This window comes from Danio aesculapii, chromosome 5 (assembly GCF_903798145.1).
Source record: "Danio aesculapii chromosome 5, fDanAes4.1, whole genome shotgun sequence".
In the NCBI taxonomy this organism is placed as follows: domain Eukaryota; kingdom Metazoa; phylum Chordata; class Actinopteri; order Cypriniformes; family Danionidae; genus Danio; species Danio aesculapii.
Window position 1 is genome coordinate 51,036,936 of NC_079439.1, and position 17,325 is coordinate 51,054,260.

Below are 17,325 nucleotides of genomic sequence, written 5' to 3' on the forward strand. Positions count from 1 at the left end.
CATCTTTAATTGTTTCCATTACCATGCTGTTCTCAACTGCACAGCTTGGATGAATTAAGCCTAGTAATTGGAAACAGAAGGTGTTTCATTCAGACCTCCTCTAGAGTATTTTTCTCATTCACCGTCTTTTACCAAGTTCCTACTATTGCTACTCACCTTGGGTTGATGAGTTTGCTATGTGTGAAATATTGTACAAGTTCATGGCTAGGCATGGATGATAACCAGTTTCAAGGTATACCATGGTTTGGAAAAGTCAAGGTTTTAAAACCGCCAAAATTTTCTGTTATACCCTTCCTAAGGTGTGTGTAAGGGTTTTTTTAATGTACTTTTTTAGTGTTGTAAAGAAATCCTGTGTTTTTGAAACTAATGGAGAGAGCAAAAGTCCATAATTTATTTTAACTACTTTGCCTGACATGTTTATGGAAAAAAGTATTTTAGTTTTACCCAGAAATTTAAAAATAACTTATTTTAGAGCAATAATCACAATACCGTGATACTGTAAAACCGTGGTATTTTTATCCAAGGTTATTATATCGTCAGAAACCTTATACCAGCTCATGCCTATTCATGGCAGTGTATCCACTTTTTCTAGACTGCTTATCATTTCAAATGAAACATTTTGGGTCATTTCATAAAGAGAGGTACAATTTTACACATTATAATAAATTATAAAATGGCAACAAAAAAGTCTTATTGACTTTCACAAAGAGCCTTAAGAAGGCGTCCAGGGCACATAGTGAAACCTTGAACTAAAACATTTGGACTATTCTGCTATCATCAATCTTGAATGTCATTCAATCTAGTCGCACAGAAGGCCAATGCTATCAGGTCACCCTGAGTTACTTAGAAGCAACTCAATCCCATTCCGAAACCTGTCACCTTCACCAACCTCCCGTTCTGTAGAAATGCCAATTTAACACATGTAAATAAACATAAGACTTTTAAAATATGCAATTCTATTTTGAAATGACAATATAACTTTATTCACTGACTTAATTTGTAATTATTAACCAACATGGCATGCTGTGACCACGTAAACTTTAGACAGCATAGCAACTTTACCTAATTTATGAGAAAGATAGGGGTCTGTTAAATGCATAAATGCTTATTTGACTGGAACATTTCAAGCTACGGTAAAATTAGACCAGCACTATGAATCTGGATTCTAAGAAGCAGCGGGCTGGATAAGGTGTCTGTCTGGGCACAAAGTTCTCTCTCAGCAGAGCGTACCAAAGTGGCACTACTCTCCAAATTTGTATATGAGGAATCTGTCATTCGTTTCCCCCGCCTAGAGTTCAACAGTTCTTAGAAAATGAATAACTCTCCTTATGCTTGATGTTGCTTTGACAGTAATGAACTCCAGATGGCTGTTGTCTTTCAGAATTTAGTTTAAGGAAAGGGGTGTTATTTGAGCATTACAACTTTCTTTGCTTATCTCACAGATTAGCAAGAAAAGTCCCAGAGCCTTGGGACTAAAGTCTATTATTTCTAATGACTTGAATCCCCATTTCCTCGTGTGGTTGTTGTGGTTTTCAAACTTAAATTTGAGCCATACCTTCTAAGAAAATCAAAGACGTGTAAATATCCTTTTGATGCTTTAAAAAAAGGTACAGGGAATCCTTTCATAATCTGTAGAGTTTGGACCTGTGGCCTTGAACACTGCTAACAGTCAAGTCTTTTAGAAATTCAAGCCCTTTAAAATGCCGCACACCAAAACCAAATAAAGCTTGAGCCAGTCTCAGAGCCCTTTCATGCCTGCACCTGGACTTTCTTACTGGATCTTACAAACCCTCCACCCTGCACCAGCGGCTGCATATTATGGTCTGTTTGTTTAAGCTTTTTTTCATCTACCTCCGCTGCATACTTAATCATATACTCCTGGTCAGCACCAGCCCTGTACACACACACACACAAACACACACTTAGATGTGTTTCTTGCTGCACCACCTAAATACATGAAAATGATTATTGATCTAAGCATGCTGTGACTGTGTAGTGGGTCATGGTCTAAAGTTCTTGTTTTCCTTGGAGGCTTTGAAATGACAGCCTTCGGTGCTTAATGAAAAGCTAGCAAAGTTGTTCAAAGGTACCTGGTGGATTTTTAATGAGGGTTTAACTTTCTCTCCTTTAGGCTTGAGCACTCTGTTAGACCTGACTGAGCAGTTTGCCCCTCCAGAGGTGGCACCATCAATGCTGCTGAAGCTCCTTGAGGCCATTGAGAAGAAAGGTAAATCTGTCATGTGTTCGCACACATCGTAATCATTGCATTTGCTGCATGCATTTACTCACATTTTAACTGTGTACAGGTCTAGACAACCCTACGCTCTACAGAAACTTCACTGCTGGAGGAGGGCTGGATGTCAGACAGTGCTTTGATAGTGGTGAGTGACAGGCCATAAGTTGTTGCTGCTGTTAGCTGTACTAAACTGCAAGATGTAAAAAAAGCAAGGTGCTTTTCTGTTCACATTCAATGAGATTGTGAAAAGTTCAACACCTCTGCATATAACTGTAATTCCTACTTTAAAAAACACATTAAACTGAATAATTGCCGTTATTCATTTTACACTTTTGTTCTGTCAGCTGTCTGCAATCAGATTTTATCTGATACATTTTATATAATGGGGGAAAAAAGAAAGACAAGAACAATCCATAGACTGAAGATAAAATTTGAACATCTAAACGTATAGCATTGCAAAAGCAACTCAATACCATATCAATGCCCTGGCAACTGCCCCCCAGATAATCTTAGCATTGTGACATTGGCCACAAATAGAAACCAAGTGATTGTTGTGTCTGGTTAGTCATAGATAGTAAAGATTTTTAGCTTGTGTCTTTGTGCCTGGTTAGCATATGAGGCTTATGTCATTCCTCTCTGTTTGATTGTTTTATTAGATCCTGCCTCTGTGGATCTTGAGCAGATGGACCTTCAGATGTTATGTGATGGTCTTAGGAGGTATCTCCAAGATTTACCTCAGCCTGTCATCCCCACTGTTATCTACAATGAGATGATACGCATCGCTCAAGGTGAGTTTCCAAAGGGTTACTGCACCTCAACAGTTCAATTCAATTCACCTTTATTTGTATAGCACTTTACAATGTAGATTTTGTCAAAGCATCTTCACATAAAAGGTCATAGTAAATTGGAACAGTAGTCTAGACCATCTCTTATGGGATTTCAGAGATTTTGCATTAATACATGCAAATCAAATTGTCAATCATAATTTTTATATATTTTTTAAGATTGGTTACCCTAATGCATGTGTTGTTTTTCTACAGCTAGTTTGGCACAGCATCAACTTATTTTATCAAAATAAATGAAGTATGTAACAAGGACACCATTGCTCATTGAGTTCATTTTATTACAATTACCACATGGTGGTGCTATTGTTTTTTAGATTTGTGTTAGCCATATGGAAAGCCTCCTGCAATGGAAGTAAAGTAACACACAGAGTCCTTATAAAAGAAGAAAAATTTTCAGTCCCATGACCTTCTAAAACACCAGTGTGGACTTATCTTGCAAGATTGTTTGGTTGTATCGTCACAGTACACATGTTCCAGCACTTATCTGATTTTATGTCTACAAACCAGTCATTCTGACTGCAAAATGTATACCAGGTGTTGTATTGGCGTTTGGACTGAGGGTGTTAACTTTATCTACCCTCTGTGTATGACTGAACATTCTGTTCATGTGCAAAACAAACTCTGTAGTGTAAACTAGCTTGTAACCAGTTTGAGAGAGGACTTTTTCATTCTGTTTTGGGTAGTGTGCAGTCACATGGCCGGAAACAGGATATCTGTGGTTAATAGACCTAACGCAAACCCGACAGCTTATCAGAGACATCAATGCTGTCAACCAATCACCACCCAGAGTACTCTTCTAACTTTGTCAATGTCTCTCTTGAGATCTTGTGTGGTTAGTTGCATGCTGAGCACGATTTTCCATATGACTGCATGTACACTTTTTTTTTTCATGTCCTCACTGGTTATTGGTATATAAAAGCAAATGAGTGAAGGTTCAAGAGGACATGCTGACGACACCTTAAGCGAATAAACGTGGGTGTGTGAGAGCCCTTGTTTTACACCCTTCTTTTTGTCTGTGTCTTTAGAAGTTCAAGGTACAGATGAATGCGCACAACACCTGAGGCTGGTGGCCAGCTCCACTGCACTTCCTCCACAGTACTGGTTGACCCTGCAGAGCTTGCTGCGCCATTTCTCTCATGTTTGCCAGGCCTCAGCTGTCAACCTGCTCAGTGCTCGCGCCCTTGCTGAGATCTTTAGCCCGGCACTCTTCAGACATCAGCCCACCAGGTACACACTAGTATGCTGTTGATTCACTCTCATTCCATGTGTTCTGACGGGAAAAGAAAGAGACGATGATTTTCTCTTCTTCCTTTCCTAGTTGTGAGCCCAGCCCAGAGGCACACATCAGGATAATTGAAGTACTGGTGACCAGCGAATGGAGTGACAGTCAGGCAGCTCCAGGTAAATATACTCTACTAATGATTACCCATCTAAAGCAGTGGTTCTCAACCAGTAAATCTTTAAAGTGTTTAGTTTTAATCTTAACAGTGTTGTTGTCAGTTCCAAGCCTTTGAATACAGTGTAGATGAAAAGAAAGTGATAGAGAGGATGATTCAAACAGTGCTGTCTAGTTAGACACCATGGCTCATAGTCTCTGTGTATGCAAGTAGATGGAGAGCAGGTAACAGAGGGGAGAAGATTGGGTAGGTAGTTGTGAAATTATATGTGATTAGCTCGCACCTGCGTCTGATTTTTGCCAAGTGACCTGCATTGCAAATACAATACATTGTTTCGATGTCGATATTGCATTGTTCGAGTCTGTAATATCTGCAATGTCAAGTTGGGATTAGGCATGAGCCGGTATAGGATTCTAATGGTTTGATAACCTTGAATAGATATATCACGGTTTTATGGTATCACGGTACTGTGATTGCTGCTCTAAAATATATTATTTTTTAAAGTCGAGGTAAAAGACAAAAACTTTTTCCCCATTTGTACACAATATATTTTATTTTGAGAAAAATGTATAATGTTTTCTATCAGTAAACATGTCAGGCTAAATAATTCAAATAAATCATTGACTTCTCTCTTCATTAGATTCAAAACGCTGATTTCATTAATTTAAGACGGCATCTTTGGATATCTTTTCTGCTGAAGATACTGTTGTCCTAAATAACTAAAAATCGTAAATAGGAAATCGTACAAAAACCATAGGAACGATAGAACAGAAAAAAAATTTTGTCCAAACTTTGATTTTTCCAAACCGTGGCATACCTTGAAAACAGTTATCGTCCCATGCCTTGTTGGGATTATTGTTGACCAGGTACCACAGTTCAGAACATGTGTGATTTGTGGAGTCATTGCAAAGAATTTCATTCGCAATGTGTTTTATTGGCATGTGAGTAAGGTATCAAGCAAATATAAACTTTGGGCATGAGAAATGATAAAGATTTTAGTTTTAACAAAGATTAATTCTATTTAATTATTTCTACAATGAAGACTACAGTGTTACTTTACATTTGATTACTGAATTTCTTCTACGCTATCAAAACCAATAAGCACTTCCTTATTTAATTTGTGCCTTTGCTCTGTTATATTCACCTATGCTATTTGTTTATTTTATTTGATCTAATAATTTTAATGTATAATAGATTGGAGTGCTCTGTCAGATAAGAATTAAAAAATAAATGTGTTTATCTGTATTCAATCCTTTTGTGGTCAGGATCATTTAGAGATTTCACATAGTCACATCTGCTGTGCCTGTGTGTGTACACTGTCTTGAACACAGACCAGTTGTCTAGTTGGGCTTTTGTAGCAGTAGTAAAGTATCTCCATATTTTTCTCCCTGTCTTTATCCGCTTATCTCTCTCTCTCTCTCTGGCTGCCAGGGGCCCCAAGTCTGACTGTGTGACTGTTTAAATGTTTTATTACCTGTTAGGGCCTATTTATACTTTGCCCTAGCATGGAGCAGGCTCAGCTGTCAGTAATTTGCACCTGCATTAGGCTAGGTTAAACAAGACGAGCCCAGACTCAAAAGCACCCCTACCTCCTTTTTACTAGAGAAGCTTCTCGCTGTATCTCCTGTACTATCTTTTAAACAAGCACGAGCAACACAAGTGCCACCTTTAAATGGTACTTGTTGCCTCAACAACCTGCCCATACACGACTCCTACACATGTGGCATCAGATAGTGTGGATGCATGTATGCACATGCTCCTAGTTACTGGGTGACTATTTTAGGCTGGTGGCAGAAGGCCCACTTGGATTGGGTTTGCTTGAAGTGTGGTCTACTCCACAGAGCTCTCTTGTTCACTTGCAGCAGCGGCTGTTCTGTCTTGCATGCATTCTCACACACACACACACACACTCACAACGTTCACTTCCGAGGACTGTACTCCACCCCCTGGCCCCCTCCTGTCTGTGCCACATTCCCCTCCCAAAGCATAAGGGTGCACAGCTCAGCAAATATTTGAACCTGAGCAAGTTAATCATGAGACTGAACAACCCTTGGAGCCAGAAAGGGTGAATGAGCAGAGGAGAGAGAGAAAGAGAAACGGCTACCAGCAGCGCAAGTCCAGCAATCATTAACCCAGCCGTCCTGGAGCAGACATCATTCTCCACCTCTCTCAGACCTACTTCAGTTGTCCAGACTCTACAGTTTCAACCTGTTGTGCAAACTTTTGTCTCTCAACTCGGACTTTGCTGGATTTTGTCAGGCTGCCTTAGTGACTCTTAGACACCCGCACCTGTTAAGTGGGAGTATTTTTTTCAAGACGCAAGACAATAGTCTCTTGGATTTACAGAGAATCAGAAGAAATGCTTACCGCACAGTTTTGCTGAACAAAAGGCTGCTTGAAGATTGCTGAACATGCACAACTTGCAATGTAAGTCTGTGGTTTGAGTGTAATGATTGGGTCACTTTTTCAGAAACACTTAGGTAGACAGAAGGTGTACTAAAGTAGAGCAGCAGAGCATTGTGTTTATGGGGAGTTACCCTTTTTTCGGCACATGGTAGTGGTTCTTCTCACACATCCTTTTTATATATCCCTTTCTGTCTCTTTTAAAGCGCTGACAGGCTTGTACATTAGTGCTTTCTACCATGTATGAATCAAGACTAGCACTTAAAGTGTACCTGCTATGAAAAGTTGGTTAACCTGTTTGACTGACACTGACATGTCTGAACATGTTGAATTATTCATTGGCTACCATAAAACTCAGGGTTATAGTTTTAAAACTATATATGACACTGTTCCTCATCCATTTCTCTCTAGTGGTTTGTTACACTTGACCTACTACATGACTGTTAAGTACCTCAGCTGAAGTACCTTTTTGACCTGTCATTAGAGTGCCAGGCATGAAAATAGCCCATGTTCCTGTGGCCGTTTTTAACCCTACTCAGAATTAATTCAAGTACTCTCTCAAGCTCAAATAGCTGATCGCTTCCCTCCTCCAGTCCTCCGCAAGTCGCATTTGGGGATTATAAAAAGTATTTGCAAGCCATGCCTGCCTCCTGACCCGGCCTTGTCTTTGACGTAGGCACTGTCTACGTGCCGCTGCAGCGGTGATCAGCACACTGCTTTTGTCTGCCTACCAGCAGAGGGGCAGTGCTGATCGTTTCTGCTCAGAGAGAGGAGGGGCTTAGTAAAGCTGCATCACAGATACAGGAAGGGAGGGTGAGTCAGAGAAAGACTGTGAGGCTTCAGTTTCTTTCCTCATTTGAAAGATGCTATGCTGCAGTGCGCCTTGCTTTTGATTTTGCCTTCCATCGGTCGTCAGCACTTGTGTTCCACACGGATAAAGGACATTTTTGGATTATCAATATTGGTGCAGATACATCTTACATTTGACACGCTTTTCCTGGTCGACTTTTGAATGGGCAAAGCAATGTTGCAATGACATCATTGTGCTCAGGACTTGGAAGAATTAGAGGCAGGTGATGAGGCAGGAGTGGCCAGCAACAGTCCTGCAGCATCATTGGCTGGGGTAAGTGATGTAATGGCTTTCACTGGCCCCACTCTCCAAGGCTTTTCAAAAATTGATCTCAAAGCGATGAGCGAGGAAAAAAACTGGGTTCCTAGTAACCACTGAGGAGGTTTGCCAAGAAAACTGCATGCGAATCCTAGATATGCTACACTCCGTTAAGCATGGCGGATTTAGAGAGTCTGAGACTTGACACTGGATCAGGATCTGGATCAGACCTGCTGTTTTACATAGAATTAGACGCGCCAGGTAACTGCTGAAGTTAGTGTGTTGTAAATGTGCATTCTTAATTCTTGCGGGCTTAATTTGGTGATTGACAACACTGTCTATAGTCTTGGATCCCTTCGGTGGTCTTAAAACAGGTTTGGCATTTTGCTATTGTGTTCTGATGATTACTATTTTCACATTAGTCATTGTGTGCAATACTGTGTATGCTCATGGAGGATATCTCTACTTTATCTACCACAGGGCTTTGGATGATTTGTTGCTTAGATTCTTGTATGCAAGTTTGGTTTAATATCATTGTCTTTAAGTGTCATGCTCTTTGATTACACGGGGCAGAAAATGCTCACCGATGAGAGTGACTGAAGTGAACAAAGGAGAGACAGTGAGTGTGCATGAGATGATGGTGGTGGTGGTGGGGGGTGGAGGTTGGAAGATAAAAATAGCCCACCGCTTCAGCTCTGCCTCATGCTCCACGGAGACTGCACTGCCCCCGCTGCTTCCCGTCACTCAGCCCAGCAGCCAATCAGCTGCAGCTTCTGCCTCTATTCAGCGAAGCAACATGTTCTCAATGGTTAAGGATTCTTGCATGAATGTGCATATTGCATTTCTTTGAAAACGCCATCGGTGGGTTTCTGTCTGCTGTCAGATGTTGTGTCTTATCGATACAGTGATAATTCTGTTTTAAAGCACTTGTTATGTCTTCAAATCCAGATTATTCTTGTTTGCCCCTGTATTCTATCTTTATGACCTTATCTATGCGATTGCTGCATCTAAGGGGCACTGCTTACAGTGCTTGCCAGATCAGGAAATTGTGATGAAATTAGTTTTTTTCGGTAGCGGTGATGAAATGCATTCTAAAGAATCGGACTCCCTGCCGAGTGCTTGAGAGGCATGTGCTCAGCCACATTTAATGAAATGGAAAACGCTAGGAGGGGAGGAGGCAAGAGATCTAGAAATCTGCAGTAACCATTGCATGCTTTTAAAACATGACTGTCGCAGTTGGAAGGAAGCACGCATCACTACCTAGATGGATAAAAGCCAAAGTTCTAAACAAAAATGAGTTGCTCCTCAGATTTAAGTCTGTTTGTTTAATGCTATTTCATATTAAAAGCACAGAGGTGATAGAACATGCCTGAACATTTGTATGTAAATGACCTTGACTGCTGCTGGTTTATCAGCTGTTTGTACTCAATCTGCTTGTCTTTTCTTTTTACAGCACTACCTCCCAAGCCACCCAAACCAACGTCTGTCGCTAACAACGGTATGAACAACAACATGGCTCTGCAAGATGCTGAATGGTACTGGGGGGACATCTCTAGGTAGGTATCCATTAAACCTACTGTTTGGTCAGATTGGCATGCATTTTTTTATAGTATTGTTATTGTTAGTTTTATGTAGTTGAAGGTTTAACCTCTTTTTTTGTCTTTGTTGCAGGGAGGAGGTAAACGAAAAACTTAGAGACACTGCTGATGGTACGTTTTTGGTCCGAGATGCCTCCACTAAAATGCATGGGGATTACACGCTCACATTGAGGTATGTTCTCTGTTTATAGTAGAATGTTTTTTTTTTTTATTTAGAAAGCTTGCGTTGACATTCAGATGTAAGGACTTCTCTAAACACTGCTTTTTACTGGACCATATAGGAAAGGAGGTAACAACAAGCTGATCAAAATCTTCCATCGCGATGGCAAGTACGGCTTCTCAGACCCCCTGACCTTCAACTCTGTGGTTGAGTTGATCAACCACTATCGAACCGAGTCTCTCGCTCAATACAATCCCAAACTAGATGTGAAACTACTGTATCCTGTGTCCAAGCACCAACAGGTAATTATTGTCCAGTTTATTAGCGTCTTGTGAAGAACTTCACTTGATTACTGTTTAAAATATTTAAAAAAAATGGTTTTATTTATTTTTTTTGTTTGATCTTTTTTATTTATAGGATCAAGTGGTAAAAGAGGACAACATTGAAGCTGTCGGAAAGAAGTTGCACGAATACCACCAGCAGTACCAAGAAAAGAACAGAGAATATGACAGACTCTACGAGGAATACACTAGAACATCACAGGTTTGTTCCTCTTAAACATATTTATGGTAGATATTTGACTATATGTGTTTGAATAAAATGATCACATAGATCTTGAAATAAACTTTGCATTCTAAGATGCTTTTGTCTGCTTGATAGGAAATACAAATGAAGAGGACTGCTATTGAAGCTTTTAATGAGACCATTAAGATCTTTGAAGAGCAGTGCCAGACGCAAGAACGATACAGCAAAGAATATATTGAGAAGTTTAGAAGAGAAGGCAATGAGAAAGAAATCCAAAGGTGAGTCCTGATGCTGTAAAAAACCTTTGAAGTCTTTTGGAGGGAGTTTTCGATTTAATGCAAAGGCGTTTAATGCAATATTTCATCATAGGATCATGGTCAATTACGAGAAGTTAAAATCACGCATCAGTGAAATAGTAGACAGTAAACGACGTCTCGAGGAAGATCTAAAGAAGCAGGCAGCAGACTACAGAGAGATCGACAAGCGGATGAACAGCATTAAACCTGACCTCATCCAGCTTAGAAAGACCAGGGATCAGTACCTCATGTAAGTACTTTGTCCTCCATATGTTTTGTGCTTAAAACACAGTATATTTCATGGAAAGTGCTAAATGTTTCTCTTTTGTTGTTACACAGGTGGTTGACACAGAAAGGAGTCAGACAAAAGAAACTCAACGAATGGTTGGGAATCAAAAACGAAAACCAAGACGAGTGGGTGTTCTTCTTATCACGTTATAGCTGCTTGTTATTTCAAGGTCTTTTTTATATATTAAAACTGTACTCTCCACTTCTTTTCTGCAGTCAGTACTCAATGGTGGATGATGATGAGGACTTGCCACATCATGATGAGCGCTCCTGGAAACTGGGTAACATCAACCGCATCCAAGCTGAGGCTCTTCTCCGGGGCAAGAGAGATGGAACATTCCTGGTTAGGGACAGCAGCAAAGCTGGATGTTATGCCTGCAGTGTTGTGTATGTACCACTTCTCTTTTTTTCAGCATTCAAATGTAAGATGTTCCTAACATCTGTTGAAATTCTGTGTAATTTGTTGACTACCAAGACCAGACATTGAGTGCAATTGCAAAACGCAATGACTAAAGTCACGTCTTTGTCTTTTTCACAGTGTGGATGGTGAGGTCAAGCACTGCGTCATCAACAAGACACCAACAGGATATGGCTTCGCTGAGCCCTACAACCTTTATAACTCTCTGAAAGAACTGGTATTGCACTACCAGCACACATCCCTGGTTCAGCACAATGACTCTTTGAATGTCACGTTAGCATACCCAGTCTACGGACACCAGAGGCGGTGAGGACTAGTTGAACACACCTTTGGGACTCGTTACAAACATGGGAGTTGAGAAAGGGCCTCCCCTCAAATGGAGATGCCTCTAGTTAGGCTGCTACAGAGGGCTGCTTTTTGCCTTCAAATGACAATGTCGGAGAGAGACAAGAAAGCAAAACCCAAAAGAAACATTTCAGCCACTGAGACTTTTGCTAGTCTGAATGTAGTGGAAACTGCTAACTAACTCTCCCAAAATGGAGGACTTTGGAGGCCTTTTCCAAATGGTGCTTGTTCATTTCAAAGCTTTACCCGCTGCTGGAATGTGGAACATTGACTAAAGGATGCATCTTTTGTTTATTTGTTTTTTTACCTCCTCTACCCCTGTACCTGCACAGTTCAGGTCCCCTTATTGTGTATGTGTGTGTTTGAGTGTGTACGAGAGAATGTGATGTGACCAAAACTCACAGTATCTGGAAGCTATTGGGATGTTCGACATGTTAACGTGTAATACTTACAAGAACAGACCATGGAATCAGCTGATCAAATGTAGCAAGATGGCACTTTCGAAACAGTATATACTAGTTTTCCTGTTAGAGACTCCTACACAGATGTTGACACGACATGTCTCACCTGAAGGGAGCAGAGCGAAGACAAAGAAGTGAATGAGATGCTTGGCATTTCGTTTGTGAGCATTATAGTGACAGACTCTAAATCCATTTCTGCTTTATGGACTGGCAAGAAAGGAACTGAAATGGACTTCATGCTGTACATAAAGATAGCATCAAAAGCTACATGGCAAAACCACATTGTACCAAAAAGCTCAGTTCCTTCTCAGTTTAATTCTAATCTGCTATGCAAATTCTGTATTTTTCCGTCTTCTCTGCAGAGTTGTGATTTTATTTTACATGTTGCTACCCATTATATAAACTTGTTTTTATTGCTTAAAGTCTTTTTTTATGTATCAAAGTTGTTATTTACGTGTCAAATGCCAAGAATGGTGGCTTCGGTTTTACAGAGGAAGTAAGGAAAAAAAGTATTTTATTACATATTCCTTTATCAGCCGCTGGATATATAAAAAGAGAGTATTTTATTAGTCTGTTTCACTTTCTCTTGGGCAGAGCCTGGGGGACATTAGTGCTGCTTTTGTCTACATTAAGGGCATATATATGAACAACTTTCGCTAGAGTAAACATTATCAAATAATCCATGACAATTTCAGCTGAATGATTAATGTCACACCAACACAATACTGCAGCTTCCCGATAGAATACAGAGGTTTATTTTGTTATATATTTGTTCCATGATCAAGGGCGTAATGATTTGATCCATTGGTATGATGGAGGGACAAAAACATTAGTTTTGGTGATAAACGTAACTCCCTCTCGTTACTTGTCAACATTGTATTTTTTCTGTATCAGAAAATCTTTAATAGTGTTTACAATGATGGATCAACTCAGCTCGGCTAGTACCCAATGCCACATTCTCAAAATTGTATTACTTTCATGCTACAAAGTCCATATGGATAATAACGGCTGGCTACAGTATTTTTTTGGACAATAAGATCTCTCACAACAGTATGGCTTTGCCTCCTGCTTTCGTCTTTGTTGCAGTTATGGCAATTGATGTTTTTCATAAATAAGCCTCAATGTGACATTAAATAACAATTTTTTTTTTTTTGTTGGTCAATAATACATTTTGATTTCTTGTTATAACTAGGCCCGATTGCCTTAAATAAGTCAGTTATCTGTTTAAAAAGACAGTGCTGTTAAATTTCACAATTGTGAGTATCTTGAAGTCTTTCACATCATATTTTCAAAGAGAAGGGTAATTTTTTTGGCACGTCTTTGCGCACAACTCTCCTTCACTATTATGATTTGCCCTTACAATTTGGCAAATACTTCTCCCATCACAACGATCTCACAGAGTTCCCTCCTTGCTGAGTAAACCAGCATGTTGTTTGAGACAAATATTTCAACTTCACAAGCCATTTATTAAAATTGAATCTTCTGAAATGCCCCTCTTAACCCACACACTCGATTTAAATTTAACAGAAACGTCTTCATAACTCATCTGGGTCTTTTTTTTTTTTGTTCAAATCTTCTGTTGTTCTCTTCTATTCATGTCTGGCTTAAAGGCCACAAACTTCCGTGTTTCACATTTTCATGGTTGTCCTCTTTCTGCAGACACTGTTTTGAGAACTTTTGCATTTTGTGAATCCATTTTTCTTTTCTTTTGAAAACTGTATAGTATTGGTTTACAGACATTGTTACCGCAATGCTAAATTTGAGATTAACCAGTGTGTTCCAATTCTCGAAAAATGCTTCAGATCTGTATTGGCTTTTTTTAAAAAAGAAACAAGATAAATAAAATGTTTTGAAAAAAGATAAATATTTTTTTGTGTGTGTGTTTTGTCAGTTCTATATAGATTTTCTAGCGATTGACAGTTGACTGTTGAACTTCATGTACCGTTACAGAGACTTTTGAGGTTATGCAAATGTTGTGGTGTGATATGGTGGCACGACATTGATGTCACCAACCAGAAAACGGGCTGAAGGTTAGAGAACGTTTTGTTCTCGCATCAAGAATAGCAACAGCTTTATTCCGTTTAGTTGCTTAGATGCTTTTTTTCAGCTGTTAGCAACCTAAACAAGAGTCTTGCTAGTTTAATTTCAGGTCTCAGATTTTAAAAGTGTCAATCCTGCGCAGTTACAGAACCAATAATGTTTTATTTTTTGAAATACATGAAATTACTATCACCTCAATAGGCCCAATAATATATTAACATGAGAAGATGAATAGGAAGATTATTAAGGGTGTATAGTTTCAAACAAGTCATAACATCAAAACCTGATTGATTACAGTCTGTGATAAAAAAAAAAGGTTTTCCTTCATTAAAAAAAAAAAAAAAAAGCTGAGCTTATTTATTTATCCATGCTAGCTACATACTATCATAAGGTTAGTAGCATTGGTCCCAAAAATATATTTATATTTTTATTATTGTAATAAACACTACTATTTAAAAGTAGTCTGTTGAATATAATGTTAGGTGAGTTTAAATGCTATGTGCAAACTTGTAAATAAAATGCATTGCTTTAAGTTAATAGAGACACATATGTGAGTGGGTCCCACTACTGAGTCCTTGTTTAGCATGTACTTCGTGTACATACAGCTGAATTGACTTTAGAGATGCATTTAAAAGTTGGTAATCTATCTAACAATGTACAACGACATTTTCACCAATATATTGAATATGTTGTTCACACTTAGCTGATGATTAATTATAAAGCTTATTTGGCATGCTGTCCCAGAAAAGAGACCTGAGCTCATAAGATCCTCGAGCCTGGGGCTCCCTCCCGTTTGTAAGGCGAGAGGGGAGTTTGAGCTCAGGTAGATCTCGAGAACTCCCCTGCTGTAGTAGCTAATAAACAGATAGTGATTAAGAGATAACTACTTACTAGGAGCATGTCTATGGTGCCAATTTGGTTTAGTCAATTAACTTAAGTTGCATGTTTTTGGACATTTGGAGGAAACCGGGGAACGCGGGGGAAACCACGTGAGCACGAGGAGAATGTCGGCTGGCTTGTTAAGGACTAGAACCAGTGATGTTCTTGCTGTGAGGCAACAGTGCTAACCACTGGGACACCATGCCACCCATCTGTGAAAGGAGTAGGGGTGGAAGGGGGATGATTCTTCAAAATGAAGATAGCTGTTATATGGAACTCGTCTGATCATAAATTGGATAATGTGTGACTGGCCGCAAGCAATTATAAGCATGTGATCCTCTCGAAATTAGTTTATAAATAAAGTTCACTTAATTTTAGATTTTGCATTTAGTATAGTTTTATCTCCACTCCCTCACTCTATGAAAACACCTAAAATTCATATTAAGAATCCCTGGAATAAAGCATCTTTTATAATAGTTAATGAATGTTTTCCTTTGTCTTTATATCGTCTTCTCACTTGTGAAGAAATAAAAGACCTCATTAGTGTCTAACCAAAATACTCAGTCAAATTGATGATCTGAGATTATTTTGAGGAGGAGACTTATATAGACTATAGCACACCCTGTACACTTTCTAAAACCGGATGTCAGATTTTTTTCTATTGTGATTAACATCACAACAGCAATGAAAAATGCATTTGGTTTTTTCTTCAATTGCTTAGAAGAAGATGATGATTTATATTTTTGAAGGCTTGAGAATAGGCTTTGAAAGTTGTGACCTATTTTGTGTTGTACTAGGGTTATTTGGATTTAGTTGACCATGCAGTTCTTCACCACATGACTTTAGAGTGTGACGGAAACAGTAAACCACAGTCATAAGCAGCAGCGAATGCACTGTTCTCAGGAAGAGAGAAAAGTGCAAACCATGTTCTCACATCATTAAAACTGAAGTCTTCTGAAATGAATGCATGCCACACATTTTCCAGCATGGCATGCAGACTGCAATGCAGGTTTAGAATGGCATGCAGAAAAGATATGTGGATTAGGCTGTAAGATGACTTGTGAAACACGTACACAGTGGCCATCAGATTTGTTTTTGTCATTATAGTGGGTTATCTGTTGCTCCTTTATATTTCACAGCGATTTATTGGAGAAAGAGTGGGGTCCTTTGGATTACAGACAAAATATATAGACAGTATATGGTTAGAAATATGTAGAATCTAGCTTCTGAATAATACATTTTAGTAATATCATTACTGATGTTAATAATATAAATTATAATTATAAATATTACCACTGAAATATTAATTCTACAGCAACTGAGTGTTCCTAAAAAAGCCCTATTATTTCACCGTGAGAATAATTCTTTGCACAAACTGTCCACATAGAACTGATGGTTCAGCTAGTCATCTACTACTGATTAGTCAGCAACTCTGAAATCTCATTGTAGCTTACCTTAATCAACACTTCACATTGTTTGTTCAAAAGTAGAACTTGTAACATTATGGTGGCTGGACAAACTCAGGATTATTAGTTTCAAAACCAAATCAGAGCTGTAATAACGAATCAGGGTTTGCTGGTACGATGATTCTATTACTATCGCATCATTTCAAGATGCGTTTGCAATGTTAATTTATGTATTCCTATCCAAAGTTACATTCTTTTTTTTGCCAAGATCTTGTTTTTATGATGGGAAAATCTAAGAGTTAGTGAGTTCTCCAGCACATCCCAAATATTCTCAATAGGGACCTAATATACCTAATAAGAAGCACATATAAAAGTCCTTCATGTTGATCAATCATTCCACTATTGCAAATAGTGGATATGTTTGCAGTGTTTAATGCAGGAGTGCCTAAACATTTTGTTATGAAGGGCCAAATACAAAACTTGATTGAGAGCCGTGGGCCGAAGGTGAATATATCAAGCTGAATAACAAAGTTGTCATAATGTCCTCATTTATTTCAAAATTGACTTTATTCAGACTTTATTTAGATTAACGAATGCATTTTATATATTTTTTACACTTTATAATTAACCTATTATAATGAAAACTTAGGAAATCCATTTATAACACAGTGGAGTTTAATGCCGAATACACTAGTCAGTCTGAACCTGCTATGCCTTGATTTGTGTGGTGACGTTGTGGTGTATCCATTGAGCAACAGGATGTTCAAAATTCTAAATTAGTTTTTTTGTAGCTTAAAATAAAACAAACAAACAAAAGGTTACATTAAATTAGAAATGACAATGTGTATTAAATTTATTAACCCCAACCCTGGCCAAAAAAATTCTCTCTTCTCTGTTGGGATGGCAGGCCAAATCAAAGG

The 17,325-nt window shown here is 38.7% G+C and overlaps 1 protein-coding gene across 3 annotated transcripts in view; it reads left to right on the forward strand.

Moving 5' to 3' along the window:
* pik3r1 (phosphoinositide-3-kinase, regulatory subunit 1 (alpha)) overlaps positions 1-13,944 on the forward strand; it is a 23,923-nt gene extending 9,979 nt beyond the window's left edge. The window contains exons 3-16 of one of the 3 annotated variants that reach the window (XM_056458438.1): positions 2,132-2,227; positions 2,307-2,381; positions 2,893-3,024; positions 4,107-4,308; positions 4,400-4,482; positions 9,443-9,545; positions 9,661-9,759; positions 9,869-10,049; positions 10,165-10,290; positions 10,408-10,550; positions 10,642-10,818; positions 10,908-10,982; positions 11,073-11,243; positions 11,395-13,944. In XM_056458438.1, coding sequence (XP_056314413.1) covers positions 2,132-2,227; positions 2,307-2,381; positions 2,893-3,024; positions 4,107-4,308; positions 4,400-4,482; positions 9,443-9,545; positions 9,661-9,759; positions 9,869-10,049; positions 10,165-10,290; positions 10,408-10,550; positions 10,642-10,818; positions 10,908-10,982; positions 11,073-11,243; positions 11,395-11,584 — 1,853 coding nt within the window. In that variant the 3' untranslated portion in view covers positions 11,585-13,944. Of the gene's footprint in view, positions 1-2,131; positions 2,228-2,306; positions 2,382-2,892; positions 3,025-4,106; positions 4,309-4,399; positions 4,483-6,423; positions 6,906-7,634; positions 8,005-9,442; positions 9,546-9,660; positions 9,760-9,868; positions 10,050-10,164; positions 10,291-10,407; positions 10,551-10,641; positions 10,819-10,907; positions 10,983-11,072; positions 11,244-11,394 lie in introns of those variants that run through there. The other 2 variants (XM_056458439.1, XM_056458440.1) reach the window with 2 other exon arrangements.
* The last annotated feature ends 3,381 nt before the right edge of the window (positions 13,945-17,325 follow it).